The 24,457-nt window shown below is 43.2% G+C and overlaps 1 protein-coding gene across 1 annotated transcript in view; it reads left to right on the top strand.

Moving 5' to 3' along the window:
- Positions 1 to 24,457, top strand: part of LOC127571307 (macrophage-stimulating protein receptor-like) — a 143,027-nt gene that overhangs the window by 10,804 nt on the left and 107,766 nt on the right. Inside the window, 1 exon segment of the mRNA XM_052017578.1 lies at positions 9,987 to 11,416. Coding sequence (XP_051873538.1) covers positions 10,223 to 11,416 — 1,194 coding nt within the window. The 5' untranslated portion in view covers positions 9,987 to 10,222.

Genomic DNA, 24,457 nt, shown 5'->3' with positions numbered 1-24,457 from the left:
CAGTTGGAATTCCAGAGCCTAGGAACTGAAAGGTGCTGATGGTGAAGTGATTAAATTCCGAGGTGATATCAAGAGCCAGAATTTGGTGTGCAGAGATGTTTTAGCGGGCTTTAGGTCTGAAGGAATTTACAGATAGTGGGTAGGTCAGGAGTTTGAAATCAGATATGGGTTTTTTTTTTCCATTCACTTTTTCTGGAGCTTGATGTTGCAGCCAAGACCTGCATTTATTGCCCATCCTACACTGCCCTTGAGGAGGTAGTGGTGAACTGTTGTTTTGAGCCGCTGTGATTCTGGAGAAGATGCTCCCGCAGTGCTGTTGGGATGGGACTTCCAGGATTTAGAGCCAGCAATGATGTAGAGCCAGCAATGATGTAGGACCAGAAGTGCATTTCCAAATCAGAATGGTGTGCAACTTGGGGGGTCAACGAGATTCACCCTCGCGGATGTCGGTGTTCCTGCACGCCTGCTGCTCTTGTTCTCCTTAGAGGTAGAGGTCAGGGGTTTGGGAAGTGCTCTCTAAGCTGTCTAGGGAAGTATCTGCAGCGCATTCTGTAGATGGTACATATTGCAGCCACTCACTGCCAGTGGTGTTGGGAAAGAAGGGTGGTTGATGGGGTCCCAGTCAATGGATGGTTTATCCTGGATGTTGTTGAACTTGAGACCTGTTGGAATTACACAACTTCCAGCAGGAGAGGAGCGTGATGGAATACTCTTGACTTTTCCACATTATTGGGTAGATGTCAGTGCTGTAATTGTACTGGAATAGTTTTCCTGGAGACTCATGAAGTTCTGGAGAAATATTGTAAGATATATTCTGTGCCAGTGATAGTGGCAATTGTCTGACCCTTGTTAAGATAAAAATGATGTTAATTACTTTTTGGTATCCCATAATATTTTCCACTAATAACTCATAGCACTGTGTTAAAGCCACTGTTGTAATCTATCGAATGCAGTTGCCAATTTATTCACAGCCAAGTTTGCCATATGGCAATGTGACAGTGACTAAATAATATATTTTTGTGGTACTGGTAAGGGGATAACTATTTAACAAGATACAAAGAAGAAAAGAAGCAATGTTTTTTATATTAACTTGAAAAGATAGGACGTCAATTTAATACCTCATCTAAAACAAAAAACATCCAACAGCATGGCACTCTTTCAGTCCTGCACTAGATTAGCTGCCTGGATTTTGTTTGTTTCTGGAATGGGACTTGAACACAAAATCTTCTGACAAGAAACAAGGCAATGCTATGACATGATATAAATTCAAGTTCAGGCATTCCCCAGGTTACGTAAAGGTTCCATTCCTGAGAACTGTCTGTAAGCTGATTGGTCTGTAATGTAGAAATGCCTGTTTTCTACAGTAAGGCATATCTCATTGCTGTACATACACCTACGATAATTCATTCATTTCATTGAGTAGTCACCCTAACACTTATAATTAAACTCGTGAAATATATACTGAGTCTATTCTTTAATGAACGCCATGAAATATTTTATTATTATTGTTTTTATTTGTGGCTTGAAAAACGTTTTAAACATGTATGGGTAAAATTGCATAAAGTTGGATTTCCTTTCGTCAGCTTATTCATAACCTGGGCAGCCTCTACTTTTTTCTTAAGTCATTGTAAACAATTAGTGACTGCGGTTCCAGGAGTCAATCAGAAAATTTCTGGGTGAAAGCTAGCTTTGGCTCAACCATCTTCACTTGCTTCTTGAATGACCTCCCAATCAGAAGTTCTTGTATTCTCCGTAGACACAAGAAATGCTGCAGATGCTGGAATCTGGAGCAATACACAAAAAGTGCTGGAGGAACTCAGCAGGTCTGGCAGCATTTATGGAGGGAAATAAACAGTCGATGTTTCGGGAAGGGTCTCGGCACGAAATGTCGACAGTTTATTTCCCTCCACAGAGCAGGACAAGTGTGGGACATCACCACCTTCAATTCCTCCTCCAAGTCACAAACCATCCTGTCTTTTTTTTGTCGTTGCGTCTAAATCCTGTAACTCCCTACGTAATGGCGTTGTGGGAGTACCTTCACCAGAACAGCAGCAGTTCAAGGAGGTGGATCATCATCACCTCCTCAAGGGCAATTAGGGATAGGCAATAAATGCTGGCCTTTCCAGAACAAAAACAACTGAGCTGCCCCTTTCTGGGGGATCAATTCAATGATCCAACAGTTTGTCCTTTTTGTAATTGAATATGGATCAAAATATTGAACACCTGCCTGTTACATCAGTTGAACTCTGTTGTTGCCCAGGGCCTGAATGTGCACACTTACTGCACGAGTTACTAGACGGTGCTGAGAGGTAGTGCTGAGTGTCTGTGATCTCCTTCAGAAAGGAGAATTGGATTGGGGAGAAGTGTCCACTCTCTCATATAAATATTTTGCAGAGTATTGGGTAAAGTGACACAAAGGAGAACGCCAAAACATAATACAAGACAAATTTATACTTCCTCTTAAATTGTCTGATTAACTCCTAGAAGGGTAATTACTAGTTGTTGACTGACAAATACCATAGGGAAAAAGAAATACTTTTAAGTTTGTCAAATCATTTTGCCTTAAACACTTTACAATGAGAGAGCCACTTTTGAAATGCCATGATGATTGTTAGTCAGGCAAAATTGCACGCACTAAAGACCCCAAAATAACAGCATTGAGGTTATTTGTGCCCTGTTGGTTTAGGAAAGATCATGATTCACTGGGAGGACCACCTACAGACATAGCAATTGGGAGCAGGAGCAGCCCACTTAACCTCTCAAGCCTGTTCAACAGATCTGCTATAATCATACTCAGACCTCAACCTTGCTTTCCAAGCAGTGGTGTAGGATGCATGATGGCCATGCAGACCACAGTCTATACACCCATCTTATTTTGGCTGGGGTGCCTGAGGTGGACTGTGGTTTAATGCCACATGCAGAGCTCACTACCTCTTGCTATGCTACTCCAGACTGTTGGTCTTGACTATTCTTCTTCACAAAATGAAATACTATATTTCCTAAAAAATGTATACACACAGATTCTGTATCAATGGACAATATTTTGTGCACAGTCCATAATTTCATATTTTCTTTTAAACAACGTTCTCTAAGTGTCAGCTTGGATTGTGTGCTCGTGGAACAGCTGATGCTCGTTTCCTACACCTATTTCATGAGTGTGCATTGATAAAATTAGTCTAGACTTGGGGGTGTGAACCAAAACTGTGAACTTCAAATGCTTCCAAAGGCTGAGTAATTATTACAAATAAAATGATATAAATACAAGCACACGATAATACAATGTGTTGCAAGATACTACCAAAGATTACATGATGCACTGCAAAGCACCGCGCCCCAATATGACCTCTGGACTCTAAGTCTTAACTATACCTAACCTCATTTTGCCTACTCTTCTCTCTAACTCAGAATCTGGATGTAACTCACTCTGATGATTATGCAAAGGAATTCATTTCTACAGGATCTCTTCTCCATGGTTCCCTTGCAAGCTGTCCCTTAAATTTAAATATCTAGGCGCATATAGAGTTCCTTTTAACTCTGGACAATATATCTCTCAAGGAGTTTATCCTCAGCTATCCTGCAAGTTGCTAGACTTGAACCTTATTTCGTATTTTGTAAAAAATCACTCCCTTGATAATTTACATGGAATTTAGAGCAGTACAGCACAGGAACAGGCCCACAGTGTCTGTGCCGGACACGATGTTGAATTAAACTAAATCTCTTCTGCCTGTACGTGATCCATTTCCCTCAATTGCCTGCGTATTCGTGTGTCTAACAGCCTTTTAAATGCCACTATCATATCTGCTTCCACCAATATCCCTAGCAGCCCATTTCAGGCACCTACCACACTCTGTGTGTTAGATTAAAAAAAGTTGCCCTGTACACCTCCTTTAAACTTTCCCCCTCTCGCCTTAAATGGATATCTTCTAGTACATTTCTACCCTGGGAAACAGATTCTGACTGTCTACCCTATCTATGCCTCTCATAATTTTATAAAGTTCTATCAGGTCTCCCCCTCCGGTCTCCGATAGTCCAGAGAAAACTGCCCAAATTTGTCCCATTTGATTGATGCAACCCTAATTTTGATTGTCTTTACATTAATCCTGTCTGTTTTCTGTAAGTTTGTGTATTGGTTTCTTTATACTTCTATGTCAGTGAATTAGTATAATGTCCTCTCAAGGGAATGACATTTTGTCAGATGTTTTAACCATTATCACACAGAAGTTTTGGTGGGAAAAGTTTTGATAGTATTTTGAAAAGCCGATGAATAGGTTTCACTCCAGCAATACTTTAAGATTCCTATTTCCAAGAGCTTTGGGAATGAATCCAGACTTGGTGGAACTGGGGCTGCTACCTCTTTGTGGATTTGTAACAGGCAGACCACAGGGTTTAGAGAAGGAAACGGACAGTTCACTTCCTGCAACTCACTGCCAGTATTAGAAGTTTACTTAACAGCCCCTTGGTCCTCATGGTATGCTGGAATATCAAACTTGCCATTTTTTTTAGTCAATAATGGTTTATCACAAGAAAAACATGTTCCGGGTGCAGGTATGGTTGCAGGAGATTGAATCCAAAACCGGATCGGGGTGAGAATAGCAACCTCTGCGTAAAGTGAATGCCCTTATTACTCTTAATGGTAAGAAAGGAGTGCATCAGCTTTTTAAAGAGAAAAAAACTATTGGAGGAACCAAGCATTCCATTTTCACTGCGGTATTTTACTGACTCGTGTAATTTGGAATGGTCCCTCAAATGGTTAGATGCTGAGAAAGATCACTACTGAATGTGCAAAATTGTTTTCTGCAAGTCTCTTAAGGAAGTTAATATTTTTTCACTGCAGAAGATGCCTGACTAAGCATAGAGACTGTTTTAATGTCTTAGTTTCTCTGCGATGGTGCTTAATAATTCACTGAAGTTGTGAAACTTGACAGTTCAGTTAAGGGAAAATGTGCCCTTTGCAACTCTACCAAATAGATTCTTTTTGTGGATGGCTACTGTTTAATTTTTGAGAATGAGAAAACAGGCTGTAAATGGTTGTTGTGCTGGTAATGATAATGCCCATCACGTTTGAAAGTTCCTGTTCAGCACACTTTTTTTTATTGATTGCTTATTACTAATTTGATTTTTTTTCCTGGTGGTGCTAAATTGGAGAACTGCAGGTTTAGCTGCCATATGCTGATTAGGTGTAATTAAGCCAAATGTTCATCTCCCAGTCTGTCTAGAAACCAAGGGGACCGCAAGGTAAAATGTCGCTGGTCAAGTGATAGTCACACAGCACAGAAACGGGCCCATTGGCCTACTGAGTCTGCAGCGAGCATCCCGCACCCATTTACACCAATTCCATTTTATTCTTCCCACGTTCTCATCACACTTCCTCAGATTCTTCCACTCACCCGCACACTGGTGACACCGTAGTGGGAATTCGAATGCGCAGGAATGTAAGAAGCTGCAGAGTGTAGGGACTCAGCCCAATACATCACTGGCATATCCCTCCCTGCCGTCAGAAGTATCTACAGGAGGTGGTGCCTCAAGAAGGCAGCATCTATCATGAAAGATCTGGGCCGTGCCATCTTCTCACAGCTACCGCCAGGCAGGAGGTACAGAAGCCTGGAGTCCCACACCACCAGGTTCAAGAACAGCTGCTTCCTTTCAACCAATCGGTTCTTGAACCAACCTACACAGCCCTAATCAATACCTCAGTACAGAAACACGAGGACCACTTTGCACTATTTTTCTTGTTCTAATTGTGTTCCTTCTTGTATAATTTAGTATAATTCATGTTTAATTTATGTTTTTCTTGTGAATGTTGTGTCTCTAATGCTATGTGCCTGTGATACTGCTACAAGTAAGTTTTTCATTGCACCTGTGCATACGTGTACTTAAGGTCATAGAGTTGTAACGTAATTCTATGGGAAATAGGGAACACAGGGAAACAGGCCCTTCGCCCCAACCTGTCCATACTGACCAAGATGCCCCCCCCCCCCCCCCCCCCAAACTGGTCCCATTTGTCAGTGTTTGGCCCATAACCTTCTAAACCTTTCCAATCCATGTACCTGTCCAACTGTCTTTTAAAAGTTGTGATTGTTTCTGTCTCAACCACCTCCTCTAACAGCTCATTCTATAAATATACCACTCTTTGTGTTTTAAGAAAAAAAAGTTGCCCCTCAAGTTCCTATTAAATTTTTTCCCTCTCACCAAAAAGCTATGCCCTCTAGTTCTTGATTTCCCCAACCCTGGGAAAAAGACTCGTGTGCATATCACGATAAACTCGACTTTGACTTAGTGACCCATTAACCCAACAACCTGCATGACCTAGGGCAGTGGCAGGAAACCGGAACACCCGGGAGAAACCCATGAGGTCACAGGGGGAATGTGCAAAGTCCACGCAGACAGACCGAAGGTCAGAATTAAACGCAAGTCACTGCAGTGATTCCAACAGCTGCACCACTGTTCTACCCTTGAGCAATCCCTTTTGGCAACTTCTAAGAGGCAAAACAGTACAATACACACATTATTTAGCTGATGTCTGTAGAGGATTTCCCCCAAAAAAATGTTGATATGAGTGTTGCTGATGTGGTGATAGTGTATCAGATAGACTCCTGATAGGTTTTGTAAGTACTCCTCAAAATTTCTACAAGCAGATAGTAAAGGATTCTATATCTTTAAGTTGTTCTCAGCAGCTGTTCTACTCCTTGGCAGCTGCTCAGCGCTAGGAGAGGGTGTTGCAGTTTCATTAGTGAGTGCCAACCAATTGCACGCTGGCATCTTAGCTGGGTGGAGATCATTCAAACCATCCCAATCGCAACCATATGAATGATAGAGGAATGGGGGGGGGGGGGCGATGTGGGAGGGAAGGGTTAGATAGATCTTAGAGCAGGATAAAATGTTGGCACAACATTGTGGGCTGGAGGGCCTGTACTGTGCTGTACAAACCCTGACTCTCTCAGGAGGTTGATGTCTTGTGCTAAGTGCGGGTTAAAACAGCATTTCAGTGTAATTTTCCACCTCATAAAGCTTTTGTGGCGACAGTTTTTTGAGAAACTAACTTGTGAAATTCCATTATTAGCCAAAATTGAGGTTACAAACATATTTAAAAAAAAGTCATAAGAATCAATTGAAATTATGGCAACTTTGGATCCAACTCTTTCAAACTTTTTAAAACCATTTGAAGGGTTAAGGAATTAAATGTGAAGCTTTCAGTTTCCCTGGCTTTCCTGTGGTAATTTTAGCAGAAGCCTTGAGGGGAGAAAAAGGTCCTTGGGGAGGGGAGTTGGGGGTATGCCAGTGGCTGGGAAATCTCTCCAGATTCAATTCTTCATTGATCGTTCTCTAAAATGAAGAAATGCGTTTAAGAATGAGTTGCACAGTGCAAAAAATAAACGAGCTGCTGGAGGAACTCAGTGGGTCAGGCAGCATCTGTGGAGGGAAATGGACAGTCAACGTTGAGGCTTGAGACCCTTCATCTGAACTGAAGGAGTAGAGGGGAGGTGAGACAAAGTGGGGGGGGGGGGTGGGGAGAGCTGCCAAGAGATAGGTGGATCCGTGTGATGAGGGATGACTGGAAGATGGAGGAAAGTACAGTGGAAACAGCGCGAGAGACGTGGGTTCAGTCCTGAGCTCAGGTGCTGTCTGTGTGAGATTTCCATGTTCTTCCCTGTGACCATGTGGGTGCTAGGTTAGTTGGCCACAATGAATGAATGGCCCCTTGCGTGTAGGTGAGTGGTAGAATCTTTGGGGGTGGGGTAGGGAGTTGATGGGAATGGAGAATAAAAATCAATGAGGTTATTGTAACTGGTTGGCGTGCACTCAGTGGGCCAAAGGGCCTGTTTCTGTGCTGTATCCAGCTATGACTTCACTCCCAAAAATGAATCGCTTCTGGATTGAGGTGACCTTTGTTATGCATGAATTGTCACAATTGCCTGACGGGGAGGGGAGAGTTGTGTGAAGAGAGGAGGTTACCAAAAAGGAGGAACCCAGTGACAGCACATTTGGTTGAAAGTTAATGAACACAAATCAAACCATCAACAAGGCTCCAGGGCCATAATTAGTAATTCAAAGTCACGGCGTGAAGATATTTACAAAGTGTACGGGATTGATATGCTGAAAATACTTGGCATCCGTAATGATTTTATTAGATTCTTTCTGTTCTCATTATTGGAGGTAAGCTGTCTTGTTACGTCTGTGTTTGTAAGAAAAAAAAAAACAATTTTTTTGCAAGTAATTCTGATGAATGTTTTTAGAGTCAGAGAGTTGTACAGTATGGAAACTGGCCCTTCAGCCCACATGTCCCTGCTGACCAATGGGCACCCATCCATATTAACCCCATCTCCAAGCACTTGGTCCATAGTTCTCTGTGCCTAAGCGATTCAAGTGCTCATCTAGACATTTATTAAATGCTGTCAGCAACATAGCTTCAACCACTCTCTCAGGCAGTGTATTCCAGGTACTTGCCACTCTCTGGGGGAAGAAGGTGCCCCTTCTGTCTCCTCTAAATCTCTACCCTCTTACCTTAAATCGATGTCCTCTAGTTTTGTCTACTTCTATGGTGAAAAGTTTCCTGCAGTCTACCCTACTGATACCACTCATAGTTTTATATACCTCAGTCATGTCCCCTCTTAACTTCCTCCACTCCAGGGAGAACAGACCTGGCTTCTCCAGTCTCTCCTCATAACTGGTGAATTTACTCACACAGTCTCCAGCGCTATAACATCGTCGGCGACCAGAACTGCACGCAGTACTCCAGCTGAGGGCTGACCAATGTTTTATAAAATTGGAGCATAACCTCCCTACTTCTGTATTTGATGTTCCAACTAACAAAGGCCAGTATCCCATTTGCCTTCCTAACTGTGTTATCTACCTGTGTTGCCACCTTCAAGAATCTGAGGACTTGTACTCCAAGGTCCCTCTGTTCCCCAATATTCTCGAAGAGCCTACCATTCATGGTGCATGTCCGAGCCTCACTAGTGCTTCCAAACTTGTCTGGATTAAATTCAATCTATATTTAATCTGTCACAACCCAAAGCATGTTAAAATCCATGAGAAAGTCAGAGTATTACATAGTAATTAGATACATCTGGTGAACGTAAAAGTAGACAAAATGGGCAATAAAGATTTGATGTGTTAAAAATATAAGTTGGATAAATTTCCTTTCTGTGATCAACTTTTGACAGTACATATCTTCCCCAGCTGTTTTGGCTTATTTCATGTTGTGTTAGCTTTCTGTTGCTAAGACCCAAGCCAATTTAAACCAAACTGATGTCTTCCTTTATTCTGATATATTTATATTTCCAGATTCCTTAATATAGGGAATTTGAGACTGGAAAAACTAGCTTGTTTTTTGGTGTGGGAGTACCTTTAACTTGGTGCCATCAATGCGTGGTAGGATGGTCATGTGACCTGTGTTCACCAGTGAGTGTGGGATTCACCAGTGGCAGAGACTAGTTAGCTCCAGGCAGTCAGTGATACTCATGGACCTCAATAATATTTGGATTCAATGGCAGTATTCTGAAGAATAATGCCCTGGTTGTAATTTATCCTGTTCCAAACAACAACAAACTACTAATTATCGTCATCACTGAGGAGAGGTGACATCATTAACAAATGATTTGGATTCCTAGAGTAAAGGGAGCTTGAATGAACAACGTTGAATGAGATCTCACCTTGGTAAGACAGGGCCATCTAAAGAAAATGTCTGTATGCAAGAGTTGAGGAATGTGAATCACTGGGATGGTGTAAATTTGATCTTTGATCAAAAGAAAATGATTAGTGAAAAGCTTCTGTCTTTAATTTCCCTGAGGTGATCTTTTTAGAATGTGCATAACACTTGAAAGAACTGTATGTGATTTAAGAGTTCTTCAGCAAATGGAGAATTTGGTGAAGTTACTTGTCTTTTTATATTATAAAGTAAAAATGTAAAGGTTATTACATTTGATGAGAGACGTAATTTTTGACAAGCTAACTATCTTTATTCCTTCTGGTGTGGTTTTCTGCAGAAGGAATGCTTCATTGAAGACTCTGGAGTTTGAGCTGCATAATCCTCTACCTCATCTTTAGTATACGAAAATAGTTCTTTGTAGAGCTTTGGCCTTGTTTCCTTGGGCTACAGTGTCATGGTACCAGCTTTAAAAGGGAATGCTCAAATGTTAAGGATTTTTTCTTGATTGTATTTAAATTGTTGATCTCTTCACCTCTCATCCACCACCTTATCGAAGTGACACCTGAAAACGTGATGACATCTGGGTCAGAAATCTTCCTCTGGCTAAGTGCATGGATATTGGGAAATATTTCATTCATTGGTGGTCAAGAGTGCATGAGGGAGCCCAAACACTACAACTTTGATGTCCAATACAAACTGAAAAGTTTTAATGCAGGGCAACCAATCCAGAACATAGTGGTGAATTCTAAGCCTCCAGGGGTCTATCTTGCGGTGCGGAACCGAATATTATCCCTAAACTTTTCCCTTAAGAAGAATTATGAACTACAGACTGGTCCAGTTGGCAGCCCAGATTGTGTGATCTGCAAACTTTGTGAGACAAACTGGGAGCCAGAAGTTGGCATGGAGGATAATGACAATGTAGTTCTGACGTTTGATCCTTTTGAACCATTCTTGTATTTCTGTGGAACCTCTCAACATGGCGTATGTTACAGACATGACATCCAAAACATAAATGATAACTCTTGCCTATTTAAGAAGAAAAATAATCGTGTTGACTTATGTCCTGATTGTATAGCAAGCCCATTGGGCACCCAAGTGTTTGTTCACGAAGAAGCATTTTCCACCTATTTGTTTATTGGTGCCACAGTCAACAGTACGATTGCAAAAACTTACAGTCCAAAATCAGTGTCAATAAAGAGACTGTTAGGATCACTCGATGGATTCACGTTCACTTCTGAAGATCACTCTTTAACAGTGTTGGATGAATTCCTAGACTCGTATCCCATTGATTATATTTATTCCTTCCGCTCTGGTGAATATATCTACTTTCTAACAGTTCAGAAAGAAACAATAGATTCAAAAAACTATCACACGAGAATTGCACAGTTGAAGGCGGGAGAGTATGAAGTTAAGAACTATCGCGAGCTTGTCCTGGAATGCCAGTATGAACCAAGACGGAGGAAGAGGATGCTTGGCGATGGGGACACGCTGTACAATGTGTTACAAGCAGCTCACTTGGCTAAAGCAGGCACAGATCTGGCCAAGGAGCTCGACGTTTCAGAAGGAGATGACGTGCTATTTGCCGTTTTTGTGGAGAGTGAGCCCAACAGCAAAACCTTGCGCAGGAAGTCAGCACTCTGCACTTTCCCTGTCAAAACAATCGCTGAGATAATTGAATTTGGGATGATGGCCTGTTGTCAGCCAGCAGATGAATCCCAGGAAAGGGGGCTGGAATTTTACCAGGAGTTGGAGTACTGCCCTCATATTGTGAGTACAGAATTCTCCCTTTGTTTCTTTCCCTGTTTTATTCCCATCTTTGTGTCAAATTTTCAGATATGCCATTTGGTGCAAGAGTTCAACTAGGCCTTGAATTACTTGTGCTGAGTCATTCATGCAATCCTAGTTCAAGTTTATTGTTGTCGTAGGCATACATACACGGTATAAATGCCTTGAAAATTAGCTGCAGCAGTACATTACCAGCTGAGGACAAGCATAAGTTAACTTAAGCGTAAATGAATATAAAAATTATACATAACTTACGCATGTTCAAAATAAACAAAACAACACTAGTGCAAGATTGAGAGAGAGAAAAAAATATATGACTGAGAGTAAGGCTGCATTTAGCCAATTATAAGCCTTGCGGTAAGGTCTTTTGTCTTAATTGGAGAGTGTCTATTACCAGCATTTGAGCATGAGGAAGGGAATTCTCACTGTGCTGCTGAAAATGAGAGATGCTGTTGTTGCAGAGTAGAAATGTTATTCTGCATTTATTCTATTTTTGAACTTGATACCAGCCATTCCAATGACTTTATATTCTTTCCTGTAACTAACAAATTAACCGTGCAGTGATACATTGCCCCAGTGTAAGGTGTGTGCTGCACTCCTCATCCATACCTGTCCTGTGTTCCACTGAACATGAACGTCTAGTATCTCGCTCATGTAATCCATGACAGAGAATCCCTTTGAATAAAGGAGACAAGGGACGGCAGATACTAGAATCCGGAGCAACAAGCGATCTGCTGGCGGAACTCAACAGGTCGAGCAGCATCTGCGGGGCGGGGTGTGTGGAGTTGTCAATGTTTCAGGTCGAAACCCTGCGTCAGGTTGTGATGTAGGGTTTTGACCCACAACATGGACAATTCCAGCAGATTGTTTGTTGTTCCTTTGAATAATGTATTGAATAAGGATCTGGAGTCTGGATGCTGCTACATGGAGAGCAGGAGTAGGCCATTCACCAAGATGGTGGCTGACCTTCTACCTCAACACTGTTTTCACACCCTTCCTCCTATCCCTTGATTCCCTTTAATATCCATAAATCTATTTTGAAACCAACCAGCCATCAAGGCCCTCCAGGATACAGAATTCCAAAGGTTCACTGCTCTCTGGGTGAAGAAATTTCTAGTCATTTCAGTCCTAAATGACTTGAGCCTTATTTTGAGTCTACAACCCCTTGTTTGATGCAGTTAGTCAGGACAAGCATCTTCCTGCATCTACTCTATCAAGCCCTCCTTGTCGATTCCAATGCCATCTTTCCTCATTCTTCTCAACTCTAGAGAATACAGGCTTTTTCTCCTCAATCTCTCCTCAGATGGTAAACCTGCCATCCTTGGAACCAGTCTAGTGAATCTTCACCACGATCTCTCTATGGCAAGTACATCCTTCCTTCAGTAAGGAGACCAAGACAATGCACAATATTCCAGGCGCAGTCTCACCAAGGCCCTGTATAGTTGTTGTAAGATGTCCTTACTCTGAACTGTAGAAAACAGAGGCCTAGCTGACTCCAGCTCCCCTCATGTGACAGACCTGCCATCGCAGGGACCATCTGCAGCAGCTTAAAAGATGGAGGTAATAGTCATTGCTGATTCTGGTGAAAAATACATGAGAGCAGTCCCTCTGCACTAAAGGAAGGACAACCTGTCTCTCTCAGTAGCTGAGGACAGGCGAAGCTTAAGCCAGCAAGTTTGGGAAGAGCTGACTAAACAATTTAATGCCATTAGCATTGGACTTCCAAAAGAGTACCATAGCCACAACACCATCTTCGGTGTGGGAAATGCTTACTGCGCAAATTGTGTTGGAAATGGATGACTGGATGAGTGAAACAACCCTTTCTTACTTCATGTTTTAAGTTCTTGTAGAACTTGCAGATTCATCGCATCTTGTATTTTTCTGCAAATAATCTGCTAAACCAGGAATACAGACGCAGGTTTAAAAATTGCACATCTGAAGTTGGAACAGCAAATGTTGGGCATATATGTTGAGTCCAAAGGGGGAGATAAGATAATGTTTAAATTGAAGACTCTGAAGGATTTTGCTGAATCCTCAGTACTTTGAGAGACATAGCTTTTCCTCCTTTAGATGCAGCAGCATTTTGTAGTCTCTGAGATAACTAAGCTCAATCCTACTAGTTTCAAAAACTGAGGGAAAAGGAAGTTAAGAGTCAACACCTTCAGCTTCCCTGTCTCCAATCATGTTTGGATTTTGTGTCTCAAAATGATGGCCGATTCAACCGTATAAGTATTGCAGTCAGGAGGATGCCACAGAAATATCTTAATTTGACTGAAGCAGCCTCCTATGACCAGAGAAGTTGCATTATTGGATTAGAGGAGATCATTTTGTACTTCAACCCTGTTCAACTATATCATGGTTGATCAGAACCTAGGTACTGTTCATCCATGTTTGTTCCACATCCTTTGGTACCCTTAAGAGGGACCAATATCCTTGCAGGGAAGTTAGTTAGTGCTACATGGAAGGATTTAAACTAGACTGGTGGGGGTTGGGGAGGGGGAAGTGGGACTCTGAGCAGGAGGAAGTCATGGGTTAAAGCAGTAGCCAGCGAGAGCAAGTTTAGTAATCAGGATAGCCAGGGGCACAGTAAAGGGAGGGAAAGGAATACTCAGTTAAACTGCATTTATTTCAATGCATAAGGATTAACAGGTAATGAACTCGGAGCATGGATTGGCTCTGAGGACTGGGATGTTACAGCCATAACAGAAACATGGCTGAGATAAGGGCAGGACTGGCAGCTCAGTGTTCCAGGATACAGTGGCTTCAGGTGTGACAGAGGTACAGGTAAGAGAGGAGGGGGTGTTGCCTTTTTGATAAGGGAGAACATAACAGCAGTACTTAGAGATGACATTCTTGGGGGATCGTCCAGTGAGGCCATATGGGTAGAACTTAAGAACAAGAAGGGGAGGGTCACTCTATTTATAGACCCCCCAGTAGTCAGCAGGAACTTGAGGAGCAGGTGTGTAGAGAAATTGCTCATAGTTGTAAGAATAACAGGGTTGTATTAGTGGGAGATTTTAATTTCTCCCGGTATTGTCTGGACTACCCAGAGTGTAAGGTCTTGGACAAGGTGGAATTTGTGAAATGTGTTCAGGGAAGTTCCCTGAGTCAATATATAGAGGGACCTACTCGGGAGGGTCCAACATTGGACCTCCTCTTGGGGAATGAGGCAGGGCACGTAACAGAGGTAGCAGTCAGGGAGCACTCTGGCTCTAGCAACCATAATTCTATTAGTTTAAAGTGATGGAAAAGGATAGGACAGGCCCACGGGTTAGGGTCCTGAACTATGGCAGGGCTAATTTTGAGGGAATTAGGCAGGATCCAGCAGAGGTCAATTGGGTGAGCCTGTTTGAAGGGGAAGGAACAAATAGCAAGTGGGAGGCTTTTAAGAGTGAAATATCAAAAGTCCAGGAGCAGCATTTTCCTGTTAGGGTGAAGGGTAAACCTGGCAGGTTTAGGGAACCTTGGGTGATAAGGGATATTGAGGCTCTGGTCAAGAAAAAGAAGGAAGCATACACTGGGTTTAGGAGGTTGGGGACAAGTGAATCTCTCGATGACTATGAAAAGATTAAGAATACACTTAAGGGGAAAATCAGGAGGGCAAAGAGGAGGATATGAAATGGATCTGGCAGGTAAGGTTAAGGAAAAGAGGTTCTATAGATATATCAAGATTAAAAGGGTGGCTAGGAAGAGAGTAGGTCCCCTTAGAGATCAGCAGGGCCGCCTATGTCTCGAGCCGCAGGAGATGGTTAGGATCTTAAACAAATATTTCTCCTCGGTGTTTACTGAGGAGAAAATCATGGTTGCTCAAGAGATAAAGGAAACACATGGTGAGGTTTTGAAGGATATTCATATTACCAGGGAGGATGTATTTGCAGCCTACAGTGCATTAAGGCAGATAAATCCCCAGGGCCTGACCGAGTGCATCCTTAGACTTTGTGGGAGGCTAGAGAAGAAATTGCGGAGGCCCTTGCGGACATATTTGCTTCATTGTTCACCATTGATGAAGTTCCTGAAGACTGGAGGGTGGATAATGTTGTTCCGTTGTTTAAGAAGGGTAGCAAGGACAAGCCAGGGAACTACAGGCCGGTCAGCCTGACGTCAGTAGTGGGAAAGTTACTGGAGGGAATTCTGAGGGGCAGGATCTACCAGCATTTGCGTAGACAGAGTCTGATTAGGAGTCAGCATGGCTTTGTGCGTGGGAAGTCATGTTTGATGAATCTTTTAGAGTTCTTTGAAGAGGCAACTAAAAGGGTAGACGAGGTTTAGGCAGTGGATGTTGAGGACTACTTGGACTCTAGCAAAAGATCTTCGACAAGGTCCCGCATGGTATTGGTTTATTATTGTCACTTGTACCGAGGTACAGTGAAAAACTTGTCTTACAAACCGATCTTACAGGTCAATTCATTACACAGTGCAGTTACATTAAGTTAGTACAGAGTGCATTGATGTAGTACAGGTAAAAAAAAACAACAACAGTACAGAGTAAAGTGTCACAGCTACAGAGAAAGTGCAGTGCAATAAGGTGCAAGGTCACAACAAGGTAGATCGTGAGGTCATAGGTCATAGTCCATCTCATTGTATAAGGGAACTGTTCAATAGTCTTATCACAGTGGGGTAGAAGCTGTCCTTAAGTCTGGTGGTACGTGCCCTCAGGCTCCTATATCTTCTACCCTATGGAAGAGGAGAGAAGAGAGAATGTCCCGGGTGGGTGCGGCCTTTGATTATGCTGGCTGCTACACCAAGACAACGAGAGGTAAGGACAGAGTCCAAGGAGGGGAGGCTGGTGTCCGTAATGCGCTGGGCTGTGTCCACAACTCTCTGCAGCTTCTTGTAGTCTTGGGCAGAGCAGTTGCCATACCAAGCCGTGATGCATCCTGATAGGATGCTTTCTATGGTACATCGGTAAAAGTTGGTGAGAGTCAAAGGGGACAAACCAAATTTTTTTAGCCTCCTGAGGAAGTAGAGGCGCTGGTGAGCTTTCTTGGCCATGGTATCCACATGGTTTGTCCAGGACAGGTTGTTGGTGATGTTCACTCCCAGGAACTTGAAGCTCTCAACCCTCTCGACCTCATCACCATTGATGTAGACAGGTGCATGTACACTGCCCCCTTTCCTGAAGTCAATGACCAGCTCTTTTGTTGACATTGAGGGAAAGGTTGTTGTCATGACACCATTCCACTAAGCTCTCTATCTCCTTCCTGTACTCCGACTCATCACCGCTTGAGATACAGCCTACAACGGTGGTATCATCTGCAAACTTGTAGATGGAATTAGAGCAGAATCTGGCCACACAGTCATGAGTGCATAGGGAGTAGAGTAGAGGGCTGAGGACGCAGCCTTGAGGTGCACCAGTGTTGAGAATAATCGTTCCGGAGGAATTGCTGCCTATCCTCACTGATTGCGGTCTGTTTGTTAGAAAGTCAAGTTGAGTCCTAGGTCTCGGAGTTTGGTGACAAGCTTGCATGGCAGGCTAGTCTAGGAGGTTAGGTCTCATGGAATCCAGGGAGAGCTAGTTAGTTGGATTCAAAATTGTCTTGGAGGTAGGAAGTAGAGGGTGCTGGTTGAAGGTTGTTTCTCGGAATGGAGACTGGTGACTAGTGGTGTGCTGCAGGGGTCAATGTTGGGACCTTGTAATGCTGGGACCTTGTTATTCGTTATATATATAAATGATTTGGATGTGAATGCAGAAGGCTTGATCAGGAAGTTTGCAAATGACACGAAATTAGGAGGTGGTTTTGATAGTGAAGAAGGTCATTGTAGATTACAGGGGGATCTTGATCAGTTAGGGAAGTGGGCTGAGGGATTTCAATATGATAAGTGAGATGATGCATTTTGGAAAGTCAAACCAGCGTAGGACTTGTACTATGTACTTGGACGTGTAATGGAACAGAGGTACCTAGGAGTACAAGTGCATAGTTCATTGAAAGTGGCGTCACAGGTAGACAGGGTGGTGAAAAAGGCATTTAGCATGCTGGCCTTCATCAGTCAGGGCACTGAGTCTAGGAGTTGGGATATTATATTGCATTTGTGTAAGTCGTTGGTGAGGCTGCACTTGGAGTACCGTCTACAGTCTTGGTTACAGGAAAGACATGGTTGAACTGGAAAGAGTGCAGAAAAGATTTACGAGGATGTTGCCAGGACTAGAGGGCCTGAGTTCTAGGGAGAGGTTGGCCAGGCTAGGTCTTTATTCCTTGGGAAGTAGGAGAATGAGGGGCAACCATATAGAAGTGTGTAAAATGATGAGATTAGGTGGATGGTAACTGTACTTTCCCCAGGATAGGGGAATCCAAAACTAGGGGGCATAGATATAGGGTGAGAGGGGAAAGATTTAAAAGGGACCTGAGGGGCAACTTTTTCACACAGAGGGTGGTGCATACTGTATATGGAACGAGCTGCCAGAGGAAGTGGTTGAGGCAGGTACAATAGTATCATTTAAGAAGCACTTGGATAGGTACATGGAGAGGAGGGGCCTGGAAGGATATGACCCAAATGCAGGAAATTGGAGCTCGCTGAGTAGAAAACATGGTCAGCATGGACTTGTTGGGCCGAAGGGTCTGTATCTGTGCTGTATTGCTCTGTGACTCTCCTGAAAAAATCGAATAAATCGATCTTCAATATTTATTACAATGCACCAAGGTGGCTCCACTGTGCACCTCTTGAAATGAACTGGATTCAATGACCATTCAATGACGCATGTAGAGAGTGTCACAAAATGAACCCCTTTTGCCTATGAGCCTCTCCGTGAACCTGTTAGCCATTTGCTGAGATGTGGACAATTTGTGACCTCGCTCCATATACGTAACTGCCCCTCATTCTCCAATAACTTTGGATATCAAGGATGCATCAATCCCAGCTTTAAAGTTAGCTATTAATAAAACAAGCATCAACTTGAGTTTGTAGAGGGGAGTTTGAAATTTCTACTATCCCTGCACCTGAAGGCATTTCAGAACCTCATTAATGAGAGGCATGTCTCTAACTTTCAGACTGTTTTCCCCTGAGGCTCCAAGTACACTCTGGGGAAATAAAGTGTAGACCACTGCTTTACTGACAAAATAAGAGAGACGGTGGGGGGGGGGGGGGGGGGGAACAAATAATGGATTTAAATGTGCTGCTCAAATGAAAACATTGAGCTGCATCTAATGGATTCGAAAGCTGAAAGTGATTATGCTCGTAGGGATTGAGTTTCAGTCAAGGTCTTCTGATCTCTGTGACTGTTACAGCAGATCCTGTGGAGAAGAGGTGTAAGCATCCATTTATAATTTTTTTCCCCTAAGGTTTCCATTAAACTTCCAGATTACTGCAGAAAGATCTTCTGCACTCCCTGCTCAAAGGGATTTTGCAGTGATTGGCATGCTTGACAACAAGAATCTGTTATCTAAAGAGAATCAGGTTTATATCACTGACATATGTCATGAAATTTGTTGTTTTGTGGCAGCAGTACAGTGCAAGGCGTAAAAATTCCTAAGTTACAAAAAAAATAAATAAATTGTGCAAAAGAGGAATAACAGAGCAGTATTCATGGACCATTCAGAAATCTGACGGCGGAGGGGAAGAAGCTGTTCCTAAGTCATTGAGTGTGGGTCTTCAGGCTCCTGTACCTCCTCCCCGATGGTAGTAATGTGAAGGGGGCGTATCCCAGATGGTGAGGGTCCTTAATGATGGATGCTGCCTTCTTGAGGCACCACCTCTTGAAGATGTCCTTGATGGTGGGGAGGGTTGTCCCCTTGATGGAGCTGGCTGAGTCTGCGCCCTCTGCAGCTCCTTTTGATGCTGCACATTGGAGCCTCCATACCAGGTGGTGATGCAACCAGTCAGAATGCTCTCCACTGTACATCTGTAGAAATTTGCAAGAGTCTTTGGTGACATACCAAATCTCCTCAAATTCCTAATGAAGTAGAGCCACTGGTGTGCCTTCTTCATTGATTGCATCAATGTGTTGGGCCCAGGATGTTAATGCCCAGGAACTTGAAGTAGATCACCTTTTCCACTGCTGACGTTGAGTGCAAGGTTGTTGTTGGGACACCACTCAACCAGCTGCTCTATCTCACTCCTGTACGCCTCCTCGTCGCCATCTGAGATTCTGCCAACAACAGTGGTGTCATCGGCGAATTTATAGATTGTGTTTGAGCTGTGCTTAGCCACCCAGTCATGAGTGTAAAGAGAGTAAAGCAGTGGGCTAAGCACGCATCCTTGAGGCGCACCTGTGTTGATTGTCAGCGAGGAGGAGATGTTACTACCGATCCACACTGACTGTGGGCTTCTGATAAGGAAGTCAAGCATCCAGTTGCAGAGGGAAGTACAGAGGCCCAGGTTTTGAAGCTTGTTGATTGTCATTAGCTTTATCAAAAACAATTAACTTAAAAAAAAATCCTTGCATTTATTAGGATGTTATTAATGTTTATTTCTGTATCCCAGGATTGGGGGAATCGAGAACTAGAGGGCATAGTTTTAAGGTGAGAAGAGAGAGATATAACTGAGGGGTAGCATTTTTCACCCAGAGGGTGGTTCATGTATGGAACGAGCTGCCAGAGGAAGTGGGTGAGGCAGGTATCTTAACAACATTTAAAAGACACTTGGACGGGTACGTGGATAGGAAAGGTTTAGAGGGATATGGGTCAAGTGCTGGCAAATGGGACTAGCTTAGATGGGTATTTTGGTTGGCATGGATCAGTTGAGCTGAAGGGCCTGTTTCCATGCTATATGATGCTATGGTACTGTCGGTTTTAATATTAATTATGTCTTTATTCTGTCTGTATTCCCTTGCCTGCCTGAACTTGCTCTTGAGTGTCATGCTTTGAATTCTACTTCCTTATCTTGGTAGATATCATAGTCATAGAGTGCTGATGCAGGGTTTTAGCCTGAAACGTCAACAATTCCTTTCCACCCACTGATGCTGTTCGACCCACTGAATTCTTCCAGCAGATTATTTGAGATGCAGCATGGAGATAGAGCAGAGAGACAGGCCCTTTGATCCACTGCATCTGTACCAACCACTAACCACCTATTTATTCTAATCCTACATTAATCCCATTTCTTATTCTCCCCACACACCCATCAACTCCCCCAGATCCTACCACTCACCTACAGACTAGGGGCAATTGACAGTGTTCAGATAACCTACAGACACACGTCTTCGGGACGTGGAAGATACCAGATCACCCGGAGGAAATCCATGCAGTCACATGTGCACACTCCACACAGACAGCACCCAAGGTCAGGATCGAACCCGTGTCTCTGGCGCTTTGAGACAGTGGCTCTGCCAGTTGTGCCACTTCGTCGTCCACTTTGAACCAAACCCTGATAACCCCGGTCTGTGAGTGTGCAGCGGCTGTAAGGGGGCTGGTTGAAATATGTCACCTCTTGGTACTTCATGAGAGTCTGCACATCTTCCAACTGGATTTATGAGGAGGCTGCCAGGAGCCAAGGACCTGAGTTATAGGGAGAAGTTGGGCAGGCTTGGACTTTATTCCTTGGAGCATAGCAAATCAAAGGGTGCCCTCACCGAGATGTATAAAAGGGGTATAGATAGGGTGAATGCACATAGTCTTTTTCCCAGGGAAGGAGAACTAAAAACGAGAGAGCATAGGTTTAAGGTGAGGGGGGAAAGATTTCAAAGGGACCTGAGGGGCAACTTCTTCACACACAGGATGGTACATATATGGAATGAGCTGCCAGAGAAAGTGAGAAGCAAAGGAATACAGATGCTGGAATCTAGATGAAAAACATGTTGCTGGAGGAACTCAGCAGGCCAGGCAGCATCCGTGGAAGAAAGCAGGCAGTCAACATTTCGGGTCAGGACTCTTCTTCAGGACTCGTCAATGTTTTAGGTCAGGACCCTTCTTCAGGACTCAAGAAGGGTCCTGACCCGAAATGTTGACTGCCTGCTTTTCTCCACGGATGCTGCCTGTCCTGCTGAGTTCCTCCAGCATCATTGTGTTTTTCATGCCAGAGAAAGTGGTTGAGACAGGTTTAATAACAACATTTGAAAGACACTTGGATAAGTACATGGATAGGAGGGGTTTAGAGCGATATGAACCAAATGTGAGCAAATGGGACTAGCTTGATTGGCACCAGGGTCGGTGTAGACAAGTTGGGCTGAAGGGCCTGTTTCCATGCTGTATTACTCTATGACAATGGAGAATGTAGTCCGGTCTTTGTACCTTGAATTCTTCTGTCTTGACATATTTTGCTTAATTAAAGATGCTGGAGAAATGCAAATGTTGATGTAGGTTACACCAAGATCTGTCTCACCATTCCCCTTCTCTTTATACTGGTTATCTCCCCTCTCTATTCTCAGTCCTGATGCAGGGTTTCAACCCAAATAGTCGGCAGTTCCTTCCCCTTCCCCACCACCTACAGAAGCTGTTCAACCTGCTGAGTTCCTCCAGCAGATTATTTGTTGCTCCAGATTCCAGCATCTGCAGTCTCTTGTGTCTCCAATTGTGACATTAAGATTTCTTGTGGATTGAGACCACAAGGTAGAGACCCAAATCCCTAATTCAGATTGAAATTTGTTGAGCTCTTTGAAGGTGCACATAGAAAAAGGTGAGGTGAGCTCAGCACTGGTGTTTCTGCCTCCAAAACACCCCTGGGTCACTTCCCCTGTTGGTTGCTGTGTTTCCAGGTTATAACAGTGTCTACAGCATGTTAATGAACATAAGTAGATTACAACAGGACATTGATAGGATGCGGAGCTGGGCTGAGAAGTGGCAGATGGAGTTCAACCCAGAAAAGTGTGAAGTGATACACTTTGGAAGATCGAATTTGAACACTGAATACAAGGTTAATGGCAGGACTCTTAGCAGTGTGGAGGAACAGAGGGATCTTGGGTTCCATGTCCATAGTTTCCTCAAGGTTGCCATGTGGGTTGATAGGGTTGTTAAGAAGGCGTATGGTGTGTTGGCCTTCATTAGTCGGGGTATTGAGTTCAAGAGCTGCGTGGTAATGTTGCAGCTTTATGGAACTCTGGTTAGACCACACTTGGAGTATTGTGTTCAGTTCTGGTCACCTCAGTATAGGAAGGATGTGGAAGCTTTAGGGAGGGTGCAGAGGAGATTTACCAGGATGCTGTCTGAATTGGAGAGCATGTCTTATGAGGATAGGTTGAGTGATCTGGGGCTTTTCTCTTTGGAGAGGAGGAGGATGAGAGGTGACTTGATAGAGGTCTACAAGATGAAAAGAGGAATAGATTGAGTGGACAGTCAGAGACCTTTCCCCAGGGTGAAAATGGCTAACACGAGGGGACATAATTTTAAGGTGATTGGAGGAAGGTATGAGGGGGATGTCAGGGGTAAGTTTTCCACATAGAGAGTGGTGGGTGTGTGGAACGCACTGCCTGCAGAGGTTGTGGGGGCAGATGCATTAGGGACATTTAAGAGACTTTGCAATTGGCACATGAATGATCGCAAAATGGAGGGCTTTGTGGGAGGGAATGGTTAGATAGATCTTAGAGCAGGATAAAATGTTAGCACAACATTGTGGTCCGATGGACCTGTACTGTGCTGTAGTTCAGTGTTCTATGTTCAGTGCTTTGGGGTGACCAGAGTCTGTGGGAGCATAGTGGTTAAGATACAGGACTAGCAACCAAGATCGATCCGGAGGTACAAGTTCGAATCCCAGCATCAAACCAGGAGAATTTAAAAACAGTTGAGTAATTTGGGAATTCAGAAGTTGGTATTACTAATTATGAACGTACTGATTGTTTTGATAACCATTTGACTTGTGCATGTCTGCCATTCTTACCTGTCCTGATCTGTAAGTGACACCAGACCTACCAATGTGGTTCACTCCCAGTCACTCAATTCAAGGTTGAGGCGATTACAGTTGGACAATAAGTCTTGGGACTTGCAGGTGATATCCACATCCCCAGCTAAAACAGACAATGCTGCAAACACTCAACAGTCAGGCAGCATCTGTAGAGAGAGGAAACCAAGTCATTGTTTCAGGTTATTGACCCTTTTATCTGTTTTTTTTTCACTTTTTTTCCAGTTTTGGCGAAGGCTCGCGGACATGTTATGTTAACTGTTTTCCTCTCCCCACAGATGCTGTCTGACCTGCTGAGTGTTTCCAGCATTCTCGGTTCTTGTTTCAGATTTCCAGCATCAGCATTTTTTTCCTCAATGCTGCATTCTGAGAATGAATTTAAAATAATATATAAATACAAGTAAGAATAAAGTGAAAAGGATAGGATCAGTGTTGTAAATGTCCTCTGTGTACTGCTTGTTGACCAGGAGGTGACTGAGTATTTCCTCATCATTTTGACATTAGCTTCATGCAATTATAGACATGCATCAACTCTGCTAACTAATCTGACTGCTGCTCAACAGCTGGTCTTCCCATGCGGGAGACACCTCCAGTTGCTTGCTGATGAGAAAACTTACTAATAAAGTTTTAAACACACCCTGCAATTAACTTCTGTTGGATGTGTGGGACACTGTCGTTTCTGGTCCAAAGATTTTGCCTACTTCTTCACCCTTTCCAATCCCAAGGAAATATTATGTCATTTTTCTCGAATAATATTTTTGCTTTGGAAAGAATTGTCCAGATAACTTGGCACCAAAGGGAGTCTGTAATGAAATGCCTCAGTTACAGAATGGAATTCAGACAATTCGTTATTCTGAAAATATAATGAACCATCTCACCCAGATACACACAAAGACATTTTTGAAATAGTTTGGCCATGTATGCATTCCCCTTTTTTGGCTTTAGAAAACCTGTGGGCTTTGCGGATGAAATCTCTGCTGGATTCTGATCAGGTTCACTCCCAGGGTAAGAGAGTGCAGTGTCAAACGACAGACTTGTTGAAGCAATATTTATCAAACCTTTCCTTTTAAAGCAATCCCATCCTTCTCCAACAAGGAAATGGATTTTAAGTAAGTTAGCCAAGTTGTGAGTGTTGTTTCTATGGGCAGATGGTCTGTGTATATATTTGACCAATGAGAGCTATTTTCGAAGTTTGTTTGGATATAGAAGGGAGGGCATGTTTAGTGGGGGATGGGGAGAAAAGGGAAGTATTTCAGA

Source organism: Pristis pectinata, chromosome 6 (assembly GCF_009764475.1).
Source record: "Pristis pectinata isolate sPriPec2 chromosome 6, sPriPec2.1.pri, whole genome shotgun sequence".
Taxonomy (NCBI): Eukaryota; Metazoa; Chordata; class Chondrichthyes; order Rhinopristiformes; family Pristidae; genus Pristis; species Pristis pectinata.
This window is presented reverse-complemented; position numbering and strand designations above follow the sequence as displayed.